The sequence below is a fragment of the Pagrus pagrus genome (assembly GCF_965226575.1).
Source record: "Pagrus pagrus genome assembly, chromosome: 19".
NCBI classification, from domain to species: Eukaryota; Metazoa; Chordata; class Actinopteri; order Spariformes; family Sparidae; genus Pagrus; species Pagrus pagrus.
In genome coordinates this window covers 24382828-24410339 of record NC_140203.1, presented here as the reverse complement: position 1 = coordinate 24410339, position 27512 = coordinate 24382828, and the positions used below count along the sequence as shown (strand labels likewise).

At 39.6% G+C, this 27512-nt stretch overlaps 2 protein-coding genes across 6 annotated transcripts in view; one reads left to right on the top strand and one right to left on the bottom strand.

Moving 5' to 3' along the window:
* Nucleotides 1-9905, bottom strand: part of zer1 (zyg-11 related, cell cycle regulator) — a 28937-nt gene extending 19032 nt beyond the window's left edge. Inside the window, exons 1-6 of one of the 4 annotated variants that reach the window (XM_084383754.1) lie at nt 9810-9905; nt 8475-8692; nt 8160-8313; nt 5068-5522; nt 475-648; nt 247-361 (exon numbers count right to left, since the gene is read on the bottom strand). In XM_084383754.1, coding sequence (XP_084239880.1) covers nt 247-361; nt 475-648; nt 5068-5522; nt 8160-8313; nt 8475-8641 — 1065 coding nt within the window. In that variant the 5' untranslated portion in view covers nt 8642-8692; nt 9810-9905. The other 3 variants (XM_084383752.1, XM_084383755.1, XM_084383753.1) reach the window with 3 other exon arrangements.
* A 2667-nt stretch (nt 9906-12572) lies between these two features.
* Nucleotides 12573-24616, top strand: tbc1d13 (TBC1 domain family, member 13). Of its 2 annotated transcripts, XM_084383324.1 has the most exons (13): nt 12573-12811; nt 14262-14335; nt 14427-14467; nt 16270-16331; nt 16947-17046; nt 18208-18290; nt 18523-18682; nt 18913-19123; nt 19204-19367; nt 20465-20625; nt 20723-20780; nt 20863-20967; nt 21108-24616. In XM_084383324.1, exons 1-12 carry the CDS (start codon nt 12789-12791, stop codon nt 20926-20928), a joined length of 1203 nt encoding a protein of 400 aa, XP_084239450.1. In that variant the 5' UTR covers nt 12573-12788; the 3' UTR covers nt 20929-20967; nt 21108-24616. The 2 variants fall into 2 exon arrangements, with proteins under 2 accessions (XP_084239450.1, XP_084239449.1); XM_084383323.1 differs by having other exon boundaries at nt 20863-24616.
* The last annotated feature ends 2896 nt before the right edge of the window (nt 24617-27512 follow it).

The following is a 27512-nucleotide window of genomic DNA, read 5'->3' as shown; positions in this document are numbered from 1 at the left end:
TATGGTTTAATTCCACATATTGATATCTGTTGTCAAGGTAATTACTGAGCCATTTGTATGCTACCCCTCTAATCCCATATCTCTCCAGTTTAATCATCAATAATAGTCAGGGCTCTTTATGTCTCCTAACTGTCAGCAATAACTCGCCTGGATATGGACAGATTATGTCGCTTTAGTTGTGAGGCCCATAACAACTATTTTCAGCCAAAAACTGTATGTGTATCCATCCCTTTAGACAACCAGTACCTTATATGCAGGGATGTGCGTCACATTGCAAAGGGTGGTGTCATATAAGCCCAGAAACTGCAGGGGCCTCTTCAGCTCCTGGAAAGGATAGATGCTGCTCTTGCACGGCTCAATGCTGAAACAGAGAGCTTGTTCATAAGTTCAAATGAAAATGTAAAAGCAATTTCCCAAAACTCTGAATAAGACATTATTGTGTATCCAGTGGACACTATGGAGTCGGTTACCCACCTTGGCCGACCCATAGCCTCTTCAAAGTGTGGAACTGTGCAGTTGTCCAGCATAATGTGACCCGAGATGTCCAGTGACACCAGATTGACCAGGCGCTGTACGATGGCCGTCAGGATCTTCCTTGTCATCTTAAACTTGGAGGTTCGCCTGCTCTCCCGCGAGATGTCGAGATGTCTGAAGAATGCATAGTAGTGTTGTCAGTGACACATTCTGGATGATTAGTGGCCATACACAGGAAACAACAAAACTACTGGGACATTAAAATAAATGGGAATTCAGTTTTGGCTGTTACAAATGTTATAATACTGACGGGAGAATATTTTATATGACGGACTTGAACAAATTCAAACCTACACCTCACTCCACTGTGTATATAGAAAAAAAATTAAAGTGGTGGGTGAATAGATTTTACAGATGTTCTAATAAAATCCATCTATATTTTATCCATTGGTCAGTCACTAATGGATAACTGAACAACCTGAAAGCTGCTGTAAGCGTTGTTGTCATTTTAGCTAACTTCCTTTCTGTTTTGCAGGTAGTAATCCGCTCCCTCTCTCTGCGCATTCATGAGCAGGTAGGACAGCCTCTTTATGGAGTTCTCTTTGCTGGTCAGGTGATGTACAGTGGGTTTATCAGAACTTTTTACTGAAAACAGATTCTTGTTGCATTCTAAAACAACACTATCAGAGCGGTGAGAGTGAACCACAAGAGTAAAGTTGTGGCTGGACGGAAAAACAATAAGCTGAAACTCATTAAAACCCTGTAACGATGAGGGGAGCTGCAGAGTTGGATGATGATTTTCTATAGCGTCATCACTACTAACGCACTGTCACATCGTTTTCACATTGTCATTTGATACATCATTCAACAATACAACCTTTAATATTGTGACTGTTCACATTCTGATGTAGTACAATATGTTTGGAGCATGGTAATGCTGTACCTAATGTGCTTCATCTTATGCTCTACCCTGTGCAAAATATGAATGTTTGCACACTTAGTGCATAGTGTGAAAGACATGTTAAGGCGATAGTATATTCCAACTGAAGTGCATACAGGATTGGTTCAACAGCATATGTAGCCCCTACATTACTTAACTCTTTGTTTAGTGTCACTGGTTGTATCTAAGGCCTTTTTGATGAGAGGTGGACATTTTCCTCTGATATCACGCTAAAGGTGGAAAGCTCCTATGTCGTTCTGTTCCAGGTTGCCAGTCACATAAAAGTCTGACAAGTCATTAACATTTCATCGCTGCCTGACTGATCAACATCAGGCCACATTTTCAAGAACACAAAATATTTGATATGCTGTTAGCTTCTGTTCGACAGCAGCTCACGTTAGCATTTTGTAGCTAACATTACTGTTTGATCTGTTACATGATACAGTAAGAAAGAGGAAAAATAGCTAAAATATCAACCCACATTTTAGACACATTTATTAAAATGGTTGAGTGCTATAATTAGCTAATGGGTTATCAAATATGTTGTTTTACTTTGAAATCAAATCAGGAAGCAGTAAAATGATAATGATTCGTCATTTTATCTAGGTTTATATGTAAGGGTGCTCAGATCAGGATATTTGGGGCCGATCATTGATCGCTGGAAGCAGTATCGGCCGATACGGATTGACGATCAAAAGGACGTTTATTTACTTTATTGTCATCTAAAGTTGTTAGTTATTAGTGGTATGGTTCATTTCAGTGGCATTAAAATGTTGAGGAAATAATAATTATATTTAATGTTGATGAAGGTTCTCAGTCATCCAGGTCATGGGGTAATTGTAAGCGCTGTATCGTAGGCAACTGGACATGTCTCAGTTTCTTGAGGATGTTTCATCATTTCAAGATGATCAAGAGGCTTCTTCAGTTTTAACTAACTGGAGGGGAGTTGCAGGCTTTTCCCTTTGTGTGGGAGTGTCCTTACAGAGTTGTTAAGGACATGTGTGAGCTCTGAGTTTCAGAGTCCTTCATGTGGGTTGTTAGGGCTAGGTGAGCCCAGGTGTGAATGGTTGTTAAGCTGTCTGGGGAGAGAACTCAGTACAGCATAGATGGGTGATAAGTAATGTCTTAGGCCACCTCCTCTGTTCAAAGGCGGTCGTTCCAGTTTGACAGATGGATTCCTTTACTCCTCTTTCAAACCATCTGTCTTCTGTTTGGTAAATGGACTTGCATTTCTATAGCTACAGTCTACTGACTGCTCAAAGCACCTAACAACACTTGTTAAATTCACCCATTCACACACACACATTCATACTGCAATTTGGGGTTCAGTATCAGTATCAAGGATACTTCAACAGGGATTTGAACCAGCGACCTTCCGATTACTGGACCCTCTCTACCTGAGCTACAGCCGCCCATCTTTACATTGTTGTCCTTAAAGAAATGATTTTTCTCCTTCAGATGTAAGTGGACAGCAGAGTCTTGACCTGAGGAGTTGGCCCTCCTGTGTTGTGCCATTCGTTTATGGAGAGGTTGTGTTGTCTCCCCAATGTACAAATCTGTGCAGTACTGGCTGCACTGAACAGTATAAACTACATTACTCTGTTTATGCCTGGGTGTTTTGTCCTTAGGACCGACAAGCTTCTCCCTCAGCGTGTTGGTAGGTTTGATGTAAACCAGTTAGTCAGAACTGAAGAAGCCTCTTGGATGAGAAGTGAAACGTCTTCAAGAAACTGAAACAAGTCTAGTTGCCTACAATACAGCACTTTAAATTATATTTCATGTTTTTAAATATAAAAAAGTAAACAGGACACAGAATTTAGTAACAAAGAATTTGGGAATAATTCTGTATCTCAGTCTCAGTAGTGATGTATTTGTGACCTGAAGCCAGCACTTCACCACCTGGTCACTATTTGTACCTGGTTACATTCATCTCTGACACAAGATTGATATAGTGTACACTTATGTGAAGTGTCTGTAACTCCAAACTCAAAGTCAACTGTACTCAGCTGATTTAGTCTACTTCAGCAATTTATTTAGTGTAAACATGTTGTGGTGTCACATTAAACTGCAGTTCACTGTTTAACACGTCATGTTCTTGTGAACAGAAACTCTCAGTCCCGCTGTTTGCCTCTGCTGTAATCTGTTAGCTCTGGTTGCTGTTAGCTCAGGTTGCTGTTAGCTCAGTCTGCTGTTATCTCAGGTTGCTGTTAGCTCAGTCAGCTGTTAGCTCTGGTTGCTGTTAGCTCAGGTTACTGTTAGCTCAGTCTGCTGTTATCTCAGTCAGCTGTTAGCTCTGGTTGCTGTTAGCTCAGACAGCTGTTATCTCTGGTTGCTGTTAGCTCAGTCTGCTGTTATCTCAGGTTGCTGTTAGCTCAGTCAGCTGTTAGCTCTGGTTGCTGTTAGCTCAGGTTACTGTTAGCTCAGTCTGCTGTTATCTCAGTCAGCTGTTAGCTCTGGTTGCTGTTAGCTCAGACAGCTGTTAGCTCTGGTTGCTGTTAGCTCAGTCTGCTGTTAGTTCAGTCTGCTGTTATCTCAGGTTGCTGTTAGCTCAGTCAGCTGTTAGCTCTGGTCACTGTTAGCTCAGTCAGCTGTTAGCTCTGGTCGCTGTTAGCTCGATCAGCTGTTAGCCCTGGTCGCTGTTAGCTCAGTCAGCTGTTAGCTCTGGTTGCAAACAAACAGTGTTGCTTCCTCCTCCCACGCAGGACAGCAGACAATCCCAAATGAGAAATTGAACGGACTACTTCTGACTCCAAAGGATCCCGTCTTCTCCTGCTGTTACCGTCGCTATCTCTCTGCATAGCGCTGTGTCAGTGCTAGTTATAATCACTGGCTGGCCTCTCAACGTCAGACCTAACGTTACGAGAAGTGTTCCGCGGTACCGGTCCATCTACCCCCTCAGTCACAAACGGCTTGCTGGCAGGACCTTGCTAATATATCGCGCTGGTAAAACCAAGAGGGCACTGAACATCCATACTGATATCGGCAGGAGGAAAGTTAGTTGGCTGTTAGCAGCCAGTAAGCAGCAGAGTCCTGTGGTTATGTGGCTGTGACATTTTCGCAGCGCATAGAGAGACTGAGTCCACCGATGAAACTTTTTACAACGTATATCGGCCGATAACGATCAATGCCCGATCAATCAGAGCACCCTTATTTACATGAAAAGCAACTTGGAACAAAGCAGCAAAACATTATCCTATCCTGAGCACGACATCAGAGGAAAATGGCCACAGTGTGATTGGTTGATGACTACTAAAATGCCCAACATGACATACAATTTTCAATGGGAACTTTTTTCTTTTAGGTAAAAACTGCAAAAAGTTGGTCCATTAGTAAATAAAGGCTAAATGTATCTGACTGCTGAGCAGCTAAAAAGGGCTACAGAGTCTCAGTAAGGCCTACTGGATGAGTCCATAAACATGTTCAATTGTACAACTTCAGTCCAGCGGATAATCAGATTAAAATTTGAATAAATAAATTGAAGCCACAAAGAAAAAAGAAAAACAAATGCTGTTTTCTTCCACAAGCAACACATCAGTTAAATCTGTGTTTCATTTGATCACTTATACTGTATATGAAGCAGGCAGGACTGCAACACCAGGGTGTGTTAAGAGCTTAATGACAACTTAAGAGATAATTGCCCCCTCCCACCTTACCTGAGATGAACGATCTCCACCACTGTACTGACCAACTCCTCCGACAGGTCCACATTGTAGAGAACAAGAGATGCCAGTCTGTCTTTCCATTGTGTGAGAAAAGCTGTTCCCAGCAACTGTACATTAGATAGATCTAGTGAGGTGAGTGACATCAGGGGTTTGAGCAGGGTCTCAGCATCCACCTCATCAGGCAGGCCCCCTAAGTTGAGCAACCTGAGGCGGTTGAACCCCTGGAAGTTAAAGTCTGTCTCTATTGCTTGCCTAGAAGCAGGGCTTTCCTCCTCATCATCCTCGGTGTCTTCATTGCAGGCGAGCGGGGCGCCACCCTTCCGGTAGAAGATGTGGTTGCAGCCGAAGAGACAAAGAGACACCAAGGTCTCACGGAAGCAGGTCAGTGTTTTCAAACTGCGGGATGACAGACTGTTGCAGTAGGTGAGGTGAAGCTCAATCAGGTCCTGGCAGACACACAAAGCAAGTCATTATTGTACACCAGTGAAGTGTTTTTAAATTGTGACCATATGTACCCAAGTATGCTTCAATCATGAAAGGCTGGGTTATACTTTATAGAAATGCTGTTCACAATCAACTAAGACTCAGACATAAGTGAACTTACAGTACATAACCCTCCTGTCTACCACACAAAGATACAGATAATTCTGCCGTATGCTGCCAAGAGATCATCTACACTTATTCACAATAGCTGTGAAACAAATGTAATGTAATGGTCAGAAGAGTTGCTATTAATTTGTGGATGGAGCTGGTCTGTTGAAATGACATTACACATTCTGTCATTCCAGCTTCAGCAGACTAACTGCGTTTAAATTCACAGATTAAGGTGTCACAAGCTTTCTGCATTCTTTAGGTGACAAAACGTACCAGCGCACTTTGATGTCAAAATGCATGCAGCTTGGCAGGTCTGTTATAATGAAGGCTATATGAAGGTTTTGTGTTCAACATTTAGAAAGTAGAAAGTTTTTCATGTAGCGCCCCATCCAGGCAAAACCTTGTTGAACTGGCATTGTTGAGCTCAATGGACTACTATCTGCTGTCAGTGCCTTCCGGTTCACAGCCTCAGATGACTGACAGGTAACTGGGCCACAAGGTTCTTCAACCTCTTCTCTCTCGGCTTTTCAGAACCACCGTTACATTTTTTCTTTTTGTTTGTCCCAAATGTATACGTCTTAAATTCACCCACCTAACAGTGACAGGATAGGGGCGGGGCATTTACAGTCTGAATGGACTGCAGCAACAGTAACAGGTTGAGAGAGAGAGGCTGAAAGATGTAATACGCATCTGCAGTGGCCCGGCAGTCACACAGAACTGAGGATTTTCTCTTTGAGCAGGGGTTATGGATATTTAATTAAAACTATATGTTGTGTTTCACTGGCCCCCGTTGACAAATGGCCCACCAGGAACATTTCCACTATGCATGGTCTCTCTAGATTCCAACTGACTGCAATCCCTGCAATATCATTTCTGTCAAGGGCTGTTTAGTTTAGCAAACCGTAAACTCCTGAGTAAATCCCACGCATCATAACAAGAAACAGCTTACACTGTGTTCCTTCATGTACAGACAAAGAAAGGTTTGAAAAAGTGATCGTGGTCAATGAAGGAAATGCATGCTGACAATATTGTGTAATGTGTTATATTCAATGGCTTAATACTGCTTAATTAAGGTGAACTTAAACTGTCCTTTATAATCATTCACTGTTTTCTAAAACCGTGCACACACACTGGGGCAGGGCGGTGTATCCACTTTTTAAGATATACTGATAGATTTTCATATGAGGTATAGTTTGAGACGGTACTGTTTATGTGGATATAATGTGATGTTCTGCTACATAACCCCTTTTCTTCCATCTGCATCACTCTCTTCTCACACTCTCCATGCAGCTGCGCCTCACTCACTCTCAAGGTCTCCTGCAACACTGAACGAGACACAGCACTCCTACTGTATTTTAATCATTCTGTTAATTAGTCTACACTGTCCACTCTACAGTGTGACACGTGCTACAGAAAGTCTGTCTGTACCATGAATACAATTACAGCAGTAGCAAATGTGCAATACAGCGCTGTGCTGCATGTGTGAGACAGACACACTTGTTTGTGTGAGGTAAGTGTTTGTGTGCTCGTTTGAGTGTCAGGTGAATCATAGTATATTGCTGTTCTACTTGGCAGATGAGACGGTGCCCGGATGCAGCGCAAAGAAGCAGCACAGTGACAATACAGACATGTCATACACAAGACATACGTAAGACGGACAAAGCCTCTCTCTCTCTGTCTCTGTCTCTGTCCACCCTTTGTGCATAAATTATAATAATAACTAGGCAAAGATATTTAAAACAATGTCTATTTTTTCAGCACTATGTTCATTTGAAGTCATGGAAAATATATTTGTATCTCCCCCAACACAGAATTTGAACTCATCTCAAACTACAAAGGACTTTTATACTCAATTTTGTGGCCTGTGCTGCAGAACTTTGATCCTTCTTAGCACTGGTGCTATGTGCAGCCCAACTATTTATTTCATACCATTCTTCATTTCCATGTTTTTGCAAATGGAAAATAGTGGAGATCACAGTCTGTTTTATTAAGAGATAAATATTGTGTATTACCATTCAGCCTGAAAATACTGAGATATGACTTTTGGTCACACACAAACACTAAGGTAGATCAAAGCTGGACCAAAAACTAACATTTACAATTGACAGTGTGAGAAATAACTTTAAGGCTCTCTTTGGTTTTCATTTTCAATTACAAGGTTGAGATGATAGCTTGTGTTATGTTGCTTCATACAACCTGTTAAGTAGTCTTCTACTATTGGGTCTATGTGTCTTTAATTAAGTTGTTAAGGAGAATTTTATTATAACCTGATGGGAATTATAGCCAAAACTATGTAAATAAGACTGAGGGTTGAAACAGCAATAATAGTTCCTCGAGTTTTGGTTTAAAAAGTAAATGACTACAAGTACTTTTAATATTTAAGTATTGTAGATGCTATGTTATACAAAGGTGAACTGGAAAAGGAACCTGTTAAGACGTCATCAGCTTATCCTGACAAACTGGTCTTTGACTAACTTGCAGCAACCCACCTGTTTTCTAATGGCCTCCAGATGTCTGTCACGTACGAAGTCTTCTCTCAGCTGTACCCTGGTAAGTCTGGTGCTTCGAGGGTCTGAGAATAGTTGGAAGAAGCTCTCCTCCTCTGTTTCAAAGTTACTGTCTGTGTGGACCAACTCCATATATCTGTTCACAAAACAAAAAATAACAATAATAATAAACCCAACATTGAAATGAAAGCCCCCATCAGGCAGGGTCTCTGTAATATTGTAACAAACACAGGGCATTTTTACGGACTGAAATTTCAGACATTTGATCAACATCAACTGTTGTATGTTGTAACGTACGTGTTGACCAGCTTGTCGCAGATTTCGCTGGGAAGGAAGATGTCGGAGCGCAGGCAGAGCTTGTTCCTCAACCCCTGGTAGCACATGGTCTTTCTGAGGTTCCTCAGGCAGAACACCGTTGCCAGAGTCATGAGGCTGTCAGGGTTGTCTCCTGCTTTGGCTGCCATGTTTGCCTCTTCTTCTCCGGCTCAGATCAAAGACAGGGCAGTGCAGGGGACCTTGGAGGGGTGAAGTGGACAAAGTCAATTTGAGGACTGATTGGAAACGATGATCAAATAAACAAATGTGAATAAAAATGGACCACATATGAAGTCACTGTAATTAACAATAGGTTAATATCTGCGTCATTATTGTACTCTTATTCATTAATTGTTCTAAACATTAACGTTTCAGGTTAATGTGCCTTCTTTGTGTGTATTATGTTCTGTGCAGTGCCCATTAACAGTAACAGCAATGACAGTAATGACAATCAATCCTAAATAAAGTCATACATGAGACACATTAACTTACAGTCAATGTATCTTCAACAAACTCTTACTGTATTTTCTGTGTCTACTAATTTAACTGTTAAGTCAGGCACCTTACTGTCAAATTACCCTACAGCCAAAATAAACTGAGACCTTTGCATTCTTGGCCAAGGCGTTATGACTGTGGCTGGCAACTGTTAGCAACTAATGTTGGCTAGTTTGCAACAACTTATTTAAACATTAACTTACTGACAAAGTTATCTGATTTACACTGAGATGAATGACTGCTGAAAAGCAGAGGCTAGTAACCTAGCGTACACTGTCTTTCGGTTAGTACTACAGGTTTGCCAGTTAACCACACATAGCAATGAATTGTGAGGGAGAAACAGCAGACTGTTACTAAGACGGCTAGCTAGCTCGCTAGCTACTATGCAGAATAATTCACTTTAACAACACTAACGGTAAATAGCTACTGACAAACTGACAAAAACTGTTAACCTACTTACCCACAACAACCCAAAATACCAAAGAGCAACACTTGTTATATTAAGTTAAGCCTTAACTTGCCGATACGGTGTCACCAGTGCAATACAGCATCTAAATTAGCTTGTGGCTAACGATGACTTTCCCAGCTATGATGCTAGCTAACTTAGCCAGTAGGGCTAGCGCTAGCTAAGAGCTGTGTGGAAAGGCAGGCTACAAACAGTGGTCGGCGGTGTTTGAGTGCATGGCTCATCAGCTCTACCTTAGCTTTCGCCAGGGCTATATGTCTCGATGAGGGCGAGAAATTGAGTTATTATCACCAGTCTTCACTCATCTGATTTTCGTTTTCGTCCGATGTCAACAAACAGGCTCCTCCTCCACCTACTTGTACTACTCCTCCTCCTGCTGCTGCTTTTTTCATCTCTTCCTCCTGGTCTTCCTCTTCCTCTTCTTCTACTTCCATCACCCGACCTTCCACTTCCTATTTATGGACGCCTCTGGTACATTCATGTTATTCTGCTTTCTCTAATGGCCAACAATACATTATACTCTGTTTTATTAACCTAATACATCATCATCATTATCATTATTATTAGTAGTGGTATTCATATAGTTATTAGTATAGTATTAGTATTATTAGTAGTAGTGGGAGTGGTAGTAGTAGCAGTAGCAGTAGCAGTAGGAGTAGTAGTAGTAGTAGCAGCAGCAGCAGCAGCAGTAGTAATAGTAGTAGTAGTAGTGGTAGTAGTGGCAGTAGTAGCAGTAGTAGTAGTAGCAGTAGTGCTAGTAGTAGCAGTAGTAGTAGTAGTAGTAGTGCTAGTAGTGCTAGTAGTAGTAGTAGTAGTGGCAGTAGTAGTAGTGCTAGTAGTAGTAGTGCTAGTAGTAGTAGTATTAGTAGTAGCAGTAGTAGTATGCTAGTAGTAATGGTAGTAGTAGTAGTAGTAGCAGTAGTAGTGCTAGTCGTAGTAGTAGTAGGCTAGTAGTAGTAGTAGTAGTAGTAGTAGTGCTAGTCGTAGTAGTAATAGCAGTAGTAGTGCTAGTCGTAGTAGTGGTAGCAGTAGTAGTAGTGCTAGTAGTAATGGTAGTAGTAGCAGTAGTAGTGCTAGTCGTAGTAGTAGTAGTAGAAGTAGTGCTAGTAGTAGTAGCAGTAGTAGTAGTAGTAGTAGTGCTAGTAGTAATGGTAGTAGTAGCAGTAGTAGTTCTAGTAGTAGTAGTAGTAGTAGTAGTAGTGCTAGTAGTAGTAGCAGTAGTCCTAGTAGGAAAAATAGCCTACTGCATAATTCACCTGGAAAGAAAAACATACTATAAATAGGTGCATTTTTTTCTTCAAACCCATTCATACAGAAAGGTTAGTTCCTTTATAATATTTCTCTTTAACCAAACTTAAAGCATATATTTGATTTTTTTAATCTACATTTTTAGGAGCTACAACAACCTTTCATTTGTGTTTATTCTGGTGCCCCCTGTGGACAAAAGCAGTATGAGCACGACTGCATGGTGTCAAAAGATCTTGATCTGGCCAGCTTGTGCAATCATTTTGTAAGTGAGTGAAAGAAAGATGCCACATATTTGTAATACCACCTTTCTGATGCTTTCTACAGAAGCAGATGAGCTTGCAGTTTTTTTTAACATACTTATCTCAAGATCACAAGTTAAATAATAAGATAATCACAGTTTACTGTGAGAAAACAAAAGGTTATTTCCTCTATTATAATTTTTATTAGATCAGCAGCATGCAAAGATAGCATCTTGACAACTGTAACAATTGATTTAAGATGTCAGATTAAGGAGAATCCATTTTTGATCAACTGTACTTTAATCATACTTATTTATATGCATATTTTATTATATCATTCAAACACCCACCGGTGTGTGTATTTTTTTTTCTCTATGCCAATGAGAATTATTTTGGTTGTACTGTACTGGACAGAATCACATCTGCTTTAAGTTGACCTCTGTGTGTGAGCCTATCCCTTACAATAATTAGCCTTTTGTTTTGTTGAGATGACGAGATAAATTAAACCATTATCATGAGAAAACAAGCTCTGTTATCTGGAGTTGACCAAATAATTAACTTGTGATCTGAAGATAATGTTATGGACAACTTAAAAACAAATGATGAAAATTGATAGAGCAGAACTACAGATATCACTGGAGGCAGTTTATCAGATAACATGCAGCTTCCTCTGGAGCCACAAAAGACTTTATACTATTTTTTTTTACATATACAGTACTCCCCAACACCTGTACACACAGTTTAGTGTGTAAACTGGTCGAGTTACCCTTTAATGTTTCTTGATGGGAAGTCCACCACAACAAAAAGACAGAAAAACGACCACTGAACACACAAAGCGATAAGAAACATGCAATAATTAAAGGAGCACTCTGTAGTTTTGTTGAATAAATGTTAATGAGCAGAGACAGATCTTCATTGGCTGATTTTTTTTTTCTGCCTAAAAAAACTAAATAATCAAACTTTCTTTGACTGAATAAACTGAAGAAACAAACTGACTTTAAAGGACAACACTATTTATACTGTTTTACTTTGTTTATATGTGGCGGACCCTGCCACCTTTCTAGCTTCAAACAGTGTTCTGGGACCTTATTTTCCTCTGAGAGCAGCTTGTTTATTCACTAATGGAAATAATGCATATTTCTGAGTTTGTATCATTACCTCATTAATTTTGTAAATATTAAAATTTTGAGTTTCTCCAAAAATACATACAGTCCCTTTAAGTGTATATCTGACAGGGCAAAAGCCCTGTGGAATGCACAACTAAATTAAGGACAATCAACAAATGTGCACAGCCTCAGTGCTCACATTCAGGTGGTTCCCTCTGGCTCTTCTTCACTCTGTACCTTCATCACACAGTACTGACTTACAGAAGCTACTGATTTAAATACCCGAAGCTTTTGCCCTCTAGTGGCTGTCAGAGGGTATGTCACTTTCTACAGTAAACACAAAGCACTAACAATAATCCACTAAACACAACAAACACGACATGACATGTAAAACACCTACAACACACTCTTTAGTTGTTTGTAAGTAGTCTATAGCTGCATTTTTATTATAAGTATGTCTGCATCTACAAGTTTAATATTACTGCTCCTTTATGTATCCGTGTGTGTTGAGGAAAACCCCTGAGACGACAGAGACGTGATACACATGACAGGCTGGCCCTCGGGAACACATGAGGGACTCAGTGTTTTGGGAACGACCCTCTGACACTTGACTGTGGATCCAAGCAGCGGCGCGTGTGCCCACAGTGTGGAGGTGAAGGCGGAAGTGACAGCAGGACTTCCCTCTGGACAATAATTCTTTCTTTTTTTGCAAACAGAGGAATACGCCGCCGCCTGCCCAGACATGTCTACTGCGTACAGAAACAGGTGAGACACTTGTAAATCTTTGTTCTCACATGGGATGCAGAACACACGGACCGCGAAGAAGTGCTGGTACATCAGCTATTGTAGCAGCTAGCATCCCCCCGCAAAACTGGTGTTAACTTCAGTGGTAAGCTAGCAGCAACAGCAGCTCGGCTAACCAAACAAAAGCTAAGTTTAGCTTTAAGGCAAGAGTTGCAAGCACATACAGTTCGTACATGCTAATATGATTTTGCTCATTTTAAAACATCACATTTAATGTCATATACGGCTGGCCTCCGGGGCGTTTTGTAAGTTAATTACACAGCAACTTCACCGTTGTTAGTAGCTACGGTAGCTAACTGTTAGCACATCAGCTGACACATCATACTTCCTTAAGCACGAACTGGCTAACAAACAGCTACCACCCAGCTAGCTGTGTTTGCTGACAGTGTGTTTCTGACAGTGCAAAGGGTGAAAACAAATGTGACTAATTTCCAGTTAAACTGTCGTCTGACGTTCGATTAGCTAATGACAGATTAGCCGGACAATGGTCCTTAGAAAATGCACTGGACTCCGTTTGGAAAGACAGTTAATCAAATTTTCTGTGTAATTCACTGAGCATTTTCTGTGCTGAAATTTGTTATTTTAACTCATAGTGTGAATCTCCATTAGTAATGACTTGCAATGACTCCCAACACTACTTGACTATACGTTTTATCGCTTTTATTTTTAAAAGTGTTTTTTTTTTTTTATCCTATAGTATTTTCCACCTCTGCTCATTATTTACAGCATCGATGGTCATTATAAAATAATATAGTGAGGCATAGGTGTTTCTCAACCCTCATCTGTTTAGGATGGATTTACTTTTTAAATGGGAATTGAATGTACACATGTTGCAGGTCTGTAGCAGATGTGCAGGGCCTCATCTCACAGACTGGGTTTAGGTCGGGCTGGGTGCGATGGCCTTACAATAGTACCTGAAATATAAAGATAGAATATATTCCTGATATTTTGAAATCTCTTCTAAAACACTTCATTAATGTTAGGACTGGGAGACTAAATCAAATTTCACAATATTTGTGACCAAATACCTCGATATTGATATTGTGACAGTATTGTTGGGTAAGAACTGGTACTTTGACTAAATATGAACAACATGAGCTTTGATGTTTGGTCAGATAAGTGTGAGAACAACGGTCAATACAGGGCTGAGTTTAGATTTACAATATAGTTGCAGCAGTGGCTCGACGTTCTATCATCTGATCCCAAAAAAGTGCATTTTCCTAAAATGTCAAACTATTCCTTTAAATTTAACCTAATTAAAGATTAGGACTTTATGCCAGAGAAAGCATCTTTTCATATAGACTGTGTGTGTCAACAGTAATGACAAATGTTTATTGTTCATAATGTAGAAGAGATATTTTATAATTCAGAAATGAAATCAGTTCTGACCTCATCTTGTTTCTTATTTCAGGATACAGGAATTCAAAGTATCCTTAAGTGAGGAAAACATAAACTTGAAGACACTGAGGGAGCTGTGCTTCAATGGTAATTTTCACACCTAAATATTTTTTGTGCTGATAACGTTGGTGTAGATATTTTATTGTTCTGCCTTTGACCTTTACTTTTTTCAACTCAGGAATCCCCTTTGAAGGAGGCATACGAGCACTCTGCTGGAAAGTAAGTTTCCCTGCCTCTGTTGTTGTTGGAATCAACATCTGTGTATGACACATTGGGCCTCATGCAAGAACGGTTTTGTTTTCATATCCTCTCTTAGTTTTTCCCTTGAGGATTGCTCATGTGAGTGTTCCAAGAGGGATTCAGCAGTCAGACTTGTTGAAAATGGCTTGTTTCCACTTGATGAACGCCACAAGTACATGAAGTAGTGTGCGATTATTAAACTTATTATGTAAGTAACACCCCCAAACTGCTAAACAAAGGCTACGTGTTCAAGTGGGCAAGTTTCATTCATAAAAAATTAAACAATAGGGAAAAAAGAAAAAACCTGCAGGGCTTCAGAAGACAGCAGATCAAACATGACCACATTAGCAGTGTCAGAAAAAAAACATGAAACATTCCTACTGTTGTGAATGCTGTGTCATCACAGAGCTGCACTATGACAGATGTTAGGACAGAATGGTTTGACAAAAAGTAAGATGCCAAGGGTCTGTACCAAAATAAACATGTTTGATCACATGTGGAGAACAGGATTTGTACGTCAGGACATCTCTGCAGCTCAACAGTACTTCGTTTTAACACTATTTTGTTACTCATTTGACCTTCATCTGAAAATTGCAGCTTATTCAATTTGGATATTGCAGTAGGCCAAAGTACAATTTCGATAATATTTTGATTAATTGGTTAAAGGAACACTCGATGAGAAGAGAAAGATCTTCATTGGCTGATTTTTTTTCTGCCTAAACAAACTAAATAAACAAACTCTCTTTGTTTTCATGAGTGAATAAACTGAATAAACAAACTGACCTTAAAGGACAACACAATTAATACTGTTAAACTTTTACAGCTTGTTTATTCACTTATGGAGGAAGTTTGTATTATTACCTCATTAATATTGTAAATATCATAAGCCTGACTTTGAATTTCTTCCCTAAAACTACATACAGTAGTGCCCCTTTAATGATTAATGTGAAATGTTTCTATCTGTTTGTATGATTGGTTCTTACATGAGTCTGAATATGTGCCAGACAGGCTGAAATCATACCTAATGAGTTCAGATGCAGACACGGCCCTTTACAAACCTTTCATCCACCCATACACACACAAACACACACTACAAACCTCATGGTGATGGAGCCACATGCGAGGCACAGCCCGTTGAGAACTCTGTGTCTCACTTGCAGATGTTGACAGGAGGAGCCAGCAATCAGTCTGTGGCCCACCTGATATGAATTCATATTTCTGAAAACTCCTCAACAGGAACAAACAGGAAATTGATCTCTGAAGATTTCTGTAGAGACAATAACAATTTTCCACCATTTTTGGTACCATGTACAAATTCTGTCTCTTACACTTCATTGAGCTTTGTATGAAACATGAACTTCAAAGCCAAGCTCCAGGGTTTTATGGCTGCACCACGACATCAAATAGAAACCTTCAGTAAGTTAAAGTTACTGTATGTGGGTTGGAACAGCAGTTTGCATGAGTTGGTAATGATGGGCTTGGTTGTGGCTCCAGCAGGGTTGAAGATGATTATGGAAAGTTTTAGACATGTAAATTATACATGGAAATGTACATGAAAACTGTCATTTGCATCTTTTCTTTACAAGTGTCTCTTTGGTAAAATCAAAGGAATAACAGTAGAAAGAAGGTCTGGGTTATAAATAAAATGTGACATGTAAAATGTTCTATTAGACTGTGATGTGGGACAGATCAGACAATATAGCCTTGCTATATTAATGTTGTCTATACTAATGTTGTGATCTGTGTTCCTGACTCATGGGATTGTTTGACCCTTTTTTCAGATCCTTCTCAATTACCTACCTCTCGATCAGACATTATGGGAGTCTTTCCTCAAAAAGCAGAGGTAAGGAGAACATGATGAGACCCGATCCAACAGCTTGTCAGGTTGAAGACTTGAACCACGTTGCTTACTTTTACGTGTTGGTACGACATCAGCTGCTACCCATCAATAAGAGAAGCTGATCACATTAGCTAATGTTGTTAGCTGACTAAAAAAAGAAAAAACCTCGATCACTTGACCTGTGACTGAACAGGCCTGAGGCTGTTTATTATGGTGCTCTCTCATAGTGAAGCTAGCTGGGAAGAAACCACCTCCACTATTGTATCCTCCATTGTCCTTGTTTATGTCACAGCCTACAGGGATTCTGATTTGTCTTTCCTGAGAAAAGACACTATGACAGGACAGTGTAGTGAATAGTTTATGTATGGTTTGCTGCAAATAACAATTATTTCCATTATCATTTGTTCAATGGACAGAAAATTGTGAAAAATGCCCATTAGAAGTTAAAATCATGTGAATCAGAGAAGCTCTAGAATCAACTAATTGTTTCAGGCCTACTAATAAATGTTTCAGATGAGTGTATATTAATCTACACGTAGCCTTGATATGAACATAAGAACTCAAGGTGTATTTTAAGTTTTCACTTCTTTCCTCCACTTTGTCCCATGTGTCTTATAGGGAGGTGTACTCCCAGTTCCTAAAAGAAATGATCATCCAGCCTGGTATCGCTAAAGCCAACTTGGGCCTTTCCAGAGAAGATGTGACGATGGAGGACCATGTGAGTCCAGTGTCCTTTGTCCTTTGTTCTTTTCTCACAGCAGTGTTTAAGTGAGACGAGGCCAGATTCAGAGAAGCTAAATGTTACATGAAGTGGTTTGTACCTAGCAGCCGTGGTGGCTGTTGTCAGTCTCTGCAGAGGGAAGTGAAAGGAACAGCCTGTACATTTAAGAGTATGCTCATTAGAAACGTCTTAATGAGGCAGACTGGTGATTACATGAGATTCTAGTTGATTTTCAATAATAACAAACATTCAGGTCTAACAGACACAAACAGGAAGAGTAGATTGTGAGACCAGTCACTTGAGTCCAAACAAACATATTTTTTTGTGTGACTTGGCCGGGCTAACTGTGTAATGTTCTCTTTGGGTAAACCTGACCTACTGGCAACTGTACCAGCTGGATGTGTGTGTAACTGCTTTGCAGATCTATATTACGTTCAGGTTTATACATTTTGTCCTCAATTGGACAACAAAAGCAGTTTTTTTTTTTTGTTTAATGTTTGACTGTTAAAACATTAAATAATTTATACTGTGCAGTTCTACCATTAGGTTTAGTTTAGGCAGCAGCAAAAATAGCTAATATATATACTGTATATTTTTTTACTTTATTAAAAACACAGTAATATTAAAATAGGCCACTAGTTTTATACAGTATTACTAAAACACAAGCCCAACCTAAATCACTCAGATAATCATTAAAATAACAATGAATTTATCCAACATAAATATCAAAAATGTGTCTCATTAATATTACAATATTTTATTCAATCATGTAATCATGTAAACATAATTTGTGAAATGTCTGATCAGAAAAATATGGACCTCAAGTCAAAAAGGACTGCTGTGACACATACATTCATTTAATCACTGTCATAGACTGGGAGGTGGTGGAGCGATCACAGAAGCCCTTTCACTGAACTGGAGAATCAGTATTTTTGCTAAAGCACTTGACTTAAAACTTAGTATTAAGCAGTGAAGATAGTAACTGGCAAATATATGTTTGCATCAGTGTGTGGCTGGGAAAAAAATAACAGTAACAGTCTGCAATGAAGGTTTCATACATGGAAAAAGCATTTCTGGCTCTTTGCTCACAGGTGTAACAAATCACTTCTAACTGGAGCAGTGATGTCATTTGTTTTTATTTTATTAAATTTTTTTCAGCCTCTAAATCCAAACCCAGACAGCAGGTGGAATAACTACTTCAAAGATAATGAAATTCTGCTACAAATTGACAAGGATGTAAGGTATGAACTGTTAACAACTATTCTAGATCTGTTTGTTTCCTCTTGATAGAATGTGAATATAAAAAGGTCCACAGCCTGTCATTGTGTATACAGTATAGAAGAAGAAATACAATTCTTCTTTTAAAGGGATCAGAAGAGCAAAAATACCCAAACATATAAGAACAGCTTATTTGAAGCAATTGACACGTGAGGTAAGTATGACAGGAGTGTTTCCCTTTTTATTTTTTTGCAGGCGGCTGTACCCAGACATGGCGTTTTTCCAGCGACCCACAGAATATCCATGCCAACTTATCTTGGACCCTCAAAACGATTATGAGACGCTGCGTCGACGAGTCGAACAAACTACCCTGAAAGCACAAACTGTAAACCGCAACCGCAGTGGAGTCACCAATGTAAGTGACTATTGATGTGTGTCTGTGTGTGGTCAGTACAGTTTGGGTTATGTTGATGTGGTTTTCAGTGGCATTAGTGACCTGCAAAACACAAGAGTCTGTGCAAGCTATTAGCTTAATGTTAGCATACTAATATGCCTAAATGAGCTAGCGAATATAGTAAACGCTATACCTTCTGTGTGTGCTGCATGTAATCGATACCCTGTGGTGAACTGACTCTGTTCTCCCAGGTCAGCTCACCTGGAAAGGCATTGAACCTGTATCCGTCTAACGAATATGAGGTGCTGCCCAGTGGGAGTGAAGCACACTGGGAGGTGGTGGAGCGGATCCTCTTTATCTATGCCAAACTCAACCCTGGGATTGCCTACGTACAGGGCATGAATGAGATTGTTGGACCAATATATTACACCTTTGCCACGGACCCCAACAGCGAGTGGAAAGGTCGGTAACATTTGAACTGAAAATGGGAACGTATTCCACAAACAGGAAATAAATGCATTGTTTTCTGCTTTGTTGTTCAGAGCATGCTGAAGCAGATACATTCTTCTGTTTCACCAACCTGATGTCAGAGAACAGAGACAACTTCATCAAGAGCCTGGATGACTCTCAGTGCGGCATCACCTACAAGATGGAGAGTGTGTACTCCATGCTCAAAGACAAAGACCTGGAGCTCTATCTCAAGCTGGTAAGGTCGAGGGCTCCTTCCCACTTCCACTTCCCACTCTCAGTTAAATAAAGCTATAGGGATGTTTGATCAGACAGGTTGCAATATGGGAGGCACAACGGTTTGCCTGTTGTTGAAGCCTATACAGTGTATTGTTGGTAGGCAACTGCTGGATCAACTGGCAGATCCGTCCACTTTTTTTGGCACCCACACCCCATGTTGTTATTTGTGACAACAAATGTCCACTTGTTCCCGCTACATTGCATCAACTCTTAAGAGAGACTGTGAACAGAACATCTTCCTGTGATGTCAGGAAGATGTGATGTCTTCAGTTTGCTTGTCTGCTTGTCTGACAACAATCCAGAACCCCAAATCTACATTTAACTGTGGTACAAGACAAATAAAAGCAGCAAGTCCTCACATCTGAGAAACTGGAACCAGAGAATGTTTTTTGTTTGAAAACAAGTGTCGTGAAAGTTGCTGATTTATTTTCTGTCAATTGATTTATTGTTTCAGCCGTAACATAAATCCCCATATTTTTTGGCACACTAAAATTAGGTGTGAATGATATGCCAAAAAAATCATATTGTAATTATTTCAACGGATGCTGTGATATGAGTCATGGCTTTAATTTTTATTGTGTTTTTTTTTTTACATTTTTAAATAAATATATATAAATATAAAAATGGTTGTGAATGATGTGATTTTCACTGGGGTCTATACCAAACAAGCATGTTCCCTTCTGTCTGGGGAATATTATTTGTTGACCAGGGCATCTCTGTAGCACTACAATGCTACATTTATTAGGTATTTGTTAACACATTTTATCTTCATCAAAAAATTGCAGTTCTGATAATCTGACATTGCACTATGCCACATTGCAATTTGGATTATATTTTGATTATTTGTTCGGCCCTCATTGAGATTAATAATGTATAATGCTACTCTGATACAACTAATCCTCAATTGATACTGATTTAGTCCTGACTCATACAGTAAAATAATTTTTTTGTGTTTGTAATTAGTGGAGAGGAGAGAGACACATTCTGAGGATGACATTTTGTCAAGTCAAACAACACTAGTCCATAATCATTTCCTCTTTTCTTCTGTCCTCACAGGAAGAGCAGAACATCAAACCACAGTATTTCACATTCCGCTGGCTCACCTTGTTGTTATCTCAGGAGTTCCTCCTGCCAGACGTCATCCGGATCTGGGACAGCCTGTTTTCTGACCAGGACCGATTCCACTTCCTCATCCTGGTCTGCTGCGCCATGCTCATGTGAGCTTTACAGATTGTGCTCCCTGTTGTCCTACAGCATTGGTACCTCTGGCTCTTCTTGTGAGTCATGGTTTCTGTTGTCTTCTTCTGTTCACAGACTCATCCGAGATAACTTACTGGCAGGAGACTTCACAGTGAATATGAGATTACTGCAGGTAAGTCTGTCTGTAATACACAGGAAAACATAACCTCCAAGTGTCATGTGTAGACTTACAGTACAGCTGATGTCCCTTTCAGGATTACCCCATCTCAGATGTCCACACCATCCTGACCAGGGCCAAAGAGCTGCAGGATAACTCCTAACCTGTTCCCTCTTGTCCCCCTGCCCTCAGCTCGGATGTGGTAGGTGGGAGTTTAAACATAAAAAACATTGTCATGTCAAACATGTATCATGGAAGGACTTCGTCAGTGAAGAGCCTGGACGGATGTGTTGGGAAAAGTCCGCACTCTGCTTTTTAACTCTATGTCTGATGTTTGGTCAGTGGGGACTGCCGTGGTGAAACCTTTGGGGACAAGCTGAAACTTTTCCTTCCTGGACGTGAGGAGGAGATGCCATCTGTTTCTTGATGCATTGTGGGAAAAGGCTCCTCTCACAACCATCTCTCCCATGGAGACTCAGATAATGTTTGCACTGAACATCTGAGGGAACGGAGCCACCTTAGTCTGACACTACCGATCTTAGTTTGTCATGAAAACGTACCTGAAATGTTTTACAATGGAGCCAAAAATTAAACAGAAATCCCACTGCGACCATGTATGTAGTCAGACTGAGCAAATGTTTAACTGGGTTGAGCAATAGTGCATGTTTATTCTTTGGGCTTTTTTTATTTAATTTTTAGAAGTTGAACATTTTTAATGTAAGAAACATGTATGCCTTATCGGTTTAATGACGTGAAACAGGAGACAGTATTCCTAGTGATATTTTCTGCCTGGGTAAAATCAATATGAAGTGATGGGCCTTGCCTAATGAATATTGTATCAGTTGTCGCAGTCGAAATGTAGATGAAAGTCATATGACTTTGACACAACAAAATACTGAAAGAAGAGCAAGGACCATCAGAGTGAGTTGTTGCTTTTCACACTGAACATACCGAGCTTTTTTTTTTTCAACCTGTGTTTACACGTGTCTCTATAGTAGTTTCCAGGGCTGCAACAAATTATCATTTACATTATCAGTTAATCTCTATAAAATGTCTGAAAACAGTGATAGATGTCTGTGCAACTATCTCAGAGTCCAAGGTGATGTCTTTTAATGTCTTCTTTTGTCAGTCCAAACCCCCAAAATATTCACTTTAATATAAATCAGGAAAATATATCTCCATAACTAACAGGCTGAAAACAGCATTTTCACATGAAAAATTACTTTACAAAATGTTCATTTGATTAACAAAGTCATTGGCGATTCTGTCAATCTACTATCAATTGGTCAGCTGATCATTGTTCTCTCAATCACTCATTGTGATTGGCACAGCAGCATCATCTATTCATAGTCCCTTGGATGCTTTGAGCGAAGCTAAGACTTGTGCCCAAATAAAATATTCTTTAATTGACAAAACTTTGATCTCAATTGAAATTATGTGATAGAGTTTAACTAAAAAAGATTGTCTGATTAGACTTTTTTCGATATTCAGTGTTAAGGACACATTTTGGTCGGTAACAAAAACATTTTTTAATGGATATCCCACAGCTAGTGATTCTTCCATTATGCTGGAGAAGAAAAGAAACACAAAAATGTTGCCACTACAAAGTTTCCACGCTGTCAAGGGCCAAAATGCAAGTTATGCCACATGACGGCAGCCTGTTGTGTATGAAGACTAAAACATATTGCTGAGGAAAAAAATGTCTGTTTCGGGTTCCTGGGCTCAGCTTTTGTTATGGTCAGCTCTCTTCTTGCTTATTTTCCAGTTCAGAGAAGGAAGTAAGTGTTAAAAAGTCTCTTAACATGATGCTTAGCATTAAAAAAAACCTCTTCCTGCTCTTTACTCTGTTCCCTTTTATCTGTTAGCTTAAACACCAAAAGCTCATGAGCTGAGTGACAAGCGAGCTGAAGTAGTTTGAGTTTGAAACCCTTGGTGTAGATTAACCTGATAATGTCCAGTGTGAACATCAGCACGGCTTCAAAGAAGGGGGCGATTCCCATCTTTTATTATCTGATCTTGTGTTGTGCACATCCTGTATGATCTGCGGCAGATGTGTTACGGCTTGATTCAATCTAGACTATTATTTTAACGTAAATGTGTAACTGCAGGCCTAAATCTACTACTGCCAAAACATCCAGTCACAAGCTTGTAACATGTTAATCAGTGGGGAAACAGGAAAAGAAGGAAAGCGTAAAAGCCTAAAATATGTTGATGATGCTTATTGAATTGTTTAATGCATACTCCTATGAAGGCACCATTGGTATTGAAATGCTTCCGGGGTTAATATGAAACACAGAAGCTGAAAAGGTCATTGTAACTCACTCAGTGTCATCTCATCTTGTACAGCATTTTTTCAAGTATGGCTATAAAACATGCCCAAAACAGTAACATACACCACTTGCAGGGCTAATGAAGCATTTCTGTAATGTATGTTTTCCATAATTCTATTGACACTCCTTATAAATTGGATGGGGCATTAAATACTTCTGATTTTCCCTGTCTGATTTTTCTGCTACGGAAGATCAGGTCTAATCTTACTTGATCATCTGAGTTAAAATATACACTATTGAAATGTAGTCTTTAACATTGTTTTGAGTTTGTTTTTTTGTTTTGTGTGTGTGTGTGTGCGTGTGTGTGTGTGTGTGTGTGTGTAAGCTCTGTTTACTTTAACAAACAGTAAGTAACGATACAGTGCTCTTTAAAATGTGTTAAGCTACTCAGAGAACACATTTATTTGTGGTGTCTTTGTGTCAGAAGTTCTCTTTTATCAGAGCTGAAGGGGATGTTCTTCTAAATTGTGTCAAGCTACAATGTTTTGTCAGCATCTCCCAACAGATCAGCAATGGCATCTTTTTCTTTTGCCAAAACTAGCCATCTTTTGCTCTTCCCGTCAAATACTGGATGGTATTTGAGTCATTTTTCTGAGATGTGTCAAAATGAATCATTGTTCCTACTAAAGATGCAAATCCTCAACAACTTCTCACAAATTTACAGTATAGTTTGATTTAGAGCTGCATGATACGACAAAAATACATTTGACAGATATTGCAAGTGCGATATGACTCTCAAATAGTGGGATTGATCATTTTTGCACACAATTTTCATTTTTACTGGAAAAAAGCCTGATTAAAATCATGAGGATGTGACATTTCATCTGGAGAACAATATTTGTGGGCCAGAACATCTCTGCAGCGCTGCAGTACTTTTACACTTAATGCTGTTTAGTCACACAGTTGACCTTTATCAAAATAACCACACCACACTTACTTGATATCACTTGGGAAAAAGCAGTTCTAAACAATAATATCTTTAATTGTACTTTAGATTGATATCTATGTCAAACTGATCATAAATGTCCAGAATATTTATTTAGTTTGAAAGAGCAAGAAACAACATGCATTGTCAGACCAAAACAAAAAGACATTTTGCATTTGAAGGTATTTTGTCATCATGTGCAAAAGAGGAACTGTTACTAATTGATGGCATCCACATGCTCCTTTTTTTTATGTGTATTTATTTCTATCCTGATTGTGTGCGTGCGTGTGTGTGTTGAGGTGGGGGGGCGGGGTGATGTACACTATACAATGTCAGTTAATTGCATGTTTCCAATTTTGTAAGCACATTTTTGTAACGTCTCCAGTGTTAAGACTTGTATATATGTTTTTACATGTTTGCAGGTGTGCATTAAAAATGAATGATGGTATCCAACATTGTTCTTTGTGAAGTGCAGTTTGATGACAAACTGAGACTTTACTGACTTGGAAAATTATCTTTTAAATCAACAAACATCATATATGTGATTCATGACACAATTCAAACAGAATCAATAAACGATTTGTCCCATGAGCTTGAGAGATTGCCCTCCTGTCACACTTTTAAAGTTACAGATTTAAAATCATATTTGACTTCCACTGAAAATTTAGATCTGAAAAAAATAGAAATTGGCAAAAACGACTTTAACAAAGTTAGGGACCCTAAAGTTGATATAACGCGACCTTCAGGGGCTCGGAAAGCCATTGATACAATGGAAGCAGAGTTAGGGTTAGTAGATGTATGGAGATTTTTTCTCCCATTAGACAGGGAATATACCTTTTACTCCCACCCACATACGTCCTATTCCAGGATAGATTGTTTTCTTATCTCCAAATCGCTCATCTCTATTACTGAACAAACATCTATAGGTAACATCCTAATATCAGACCATGCGTCAGTGGGGTTGGCACTACGTTTCGGCCAATTACCAAGACTTTGGCCCACTAGGTGGAGATTTAATACATCTTTACTTCGAGATGAACACTGCCTGGAATTTATTAAAAACCAGATACTGGATTATTGGCTGAATAACGAGGGCTCAGTGTCAAACCCAGCTGTAGAGTGGGATGCATTTAAGGCAGTTATTAGAGGTCAACTTATTCAACACTGTTCATATCTGAAAAAGAGGTCTGTTCAACGTCTTCAGGAACTGGAGGTGGAAATAAAAAATCTGGAAAATATACATTCTTCCCAATCTGACCACCCCACCCTTCTTAAACAATCTAAAAGTAGAATTTAACTCCATATTACAGAAGAAAGTTGAATATGCATTATTCAGAACTAAACACAAATATTATGAACAGGGGGAAAGAACGGGGAGATTTCTGGCGCAGAGGGCAAAGCAGCAGTATACCCTATCAATGATACCAGCTATACAGGACAATAGAGGCGACCTGAAGACAGATGAGACAGACATTAATGCTATTTTTAATACATTTTATGAAGACCTTTATAAATCAGACAACCCTGGTTATCACGATATAAGATCCTTTTTATCTAGTGTAAGATGTCCAACCCTGTCAGATGAGGAACGGTGTGAAATTGGAGCGGACATTACATTGGAGGAGGTTAAAAGGGCCATTGGGGACTTACAGAGTGCGAAAATCTACGGGGGAGGATGGCCTCCCAGCTGAACTTTACAAAGCCTTTTCAGACTTACTCGCCCCAAGATTACTTACAGTCTTTAAGGATGCGCTAGAGAGAGGATCTCTTCCAGACAGTATGCAAACTGCTATAATCACATTGATTCATAAAAAAGGCAGGGACCCACAACAATGTGGTAGCTACCGACCCGTTTCATTGATTAATGTTGACGCCAAGCTACTTTCTAAGATTTTGGCGTCTAGACTGGAGGCTTTCTTACCAAAACGTATTCACCCAGACCATGTGGGTTTCATTAAAAATAGGACATCATCTGACAATCTCCGCAGGTTGCTTCATCTCATGTGGCAAGCTGGAAACGAGGCTGACATAACTGTTGCTTTCTCACTTGATGCTGAGAAAGCTTTCGACAGGGTGGAGTGGACGTACCTTTTCCAAACATTAGAAAACTTTGGCCTTGGTCCCTCTTTTATAAAATGGGTCAAATTATTATATCACAGTCCTAAGGCATCTGTGGTAACAAATGGCAGGAAATCCCCCCCTTTTCAGCTTCATAGAGGGACAAGGCAGGGCTGCCCTTTATCTCCCTTAATCTTTGCACTGGTACTTGAACCATTAGCAAATGCTATTAGGCAAAATGACAACATAGTAGGCATTAAGGCTGGTGGTGAAGAACATAAACTGCTCCTATACGCGGATGATATTTTGCTAATATCTAGAAGCCCTGCGACATCGGTGCCTCACATTCTAACCTTGATTGACTCTTTTTCAGGCGTATCAGGATACAAAATTAACTGGTCAAAGTCTGAGGCAATGCCCTTATCAAGACTTTGCCCACCTAGTGTAAGCAGGGTTGGCAATTTACATGGCAGCCATCTGGTTTGACATATCTGGGTATCAAGCTCACTCCACGGCTGGACAATATTATGACAAACAATCTACTCCCATTAATTCAGAAAATAGAGTCTATTTTACAAAATTGGACCAAACTGGGGTTGTCCCTTTTGGGGAAAATTAATATTTTAAAGATGGTAATAGTCCCTAAAATTCAATATCTAAGTTATATGCTACCATTAAGCTTACCGCGCAATACATTGTTGAAATATAATGACGCTGTATACAACTTTTTATGGGCTGGTAAAAATACGTATATAAATCGGACAAAACTTTATGCGGCCATAGAGGACTGGGGCCTGGGCCTCCCCCATATAGACTGGTATCATTACGCTTTTTGTCTGAAACAGTTATCAAAACTATATATGACAGCTGAACAAGCTCCGATGTGGGTCTCTATAGAGAAAGACCTTACATACCCTCTCCCTGTCCGGGCTTTTATTACTCAAACCAATGGTGTTGTCCCTTATAATAATCATAGGGCAATCTCCATGGTGGGCATTTAGACCACATCCCTTCGGTATTACACCCAATAGGCAGAGCATTGGTCCCTGTACCAACGAATAAGACATGGGCAATCTCACATAAGATCATGGGCTCGAATCCCACTTTGTTTTTTGTTTTTTTTTAAAAAAACATTCTACTGGGTTGGATGGGTGAAATTGGGAATTGTTTATATTGGGGACTTATTTGACGGAGACCAACTTGTGTCTTTTGAACAATTAAGAAACAAGTATACACTCCCAAATAAGGAATTTTGGAAGTACTTGCAGTTGCGGAGTTGTATCTTGGCGCGCCTCAGACAATTACCACTTATATCCAGAACTGAGATGCAGGGCAGGCTGGAAAAGGATGGACACTCCAAAAGGAAAACATCATGTTTTTACAACTTGTTAAGGGGATCTCAACCACCCAAATTTGAAGGCCTTAAGAGATGCT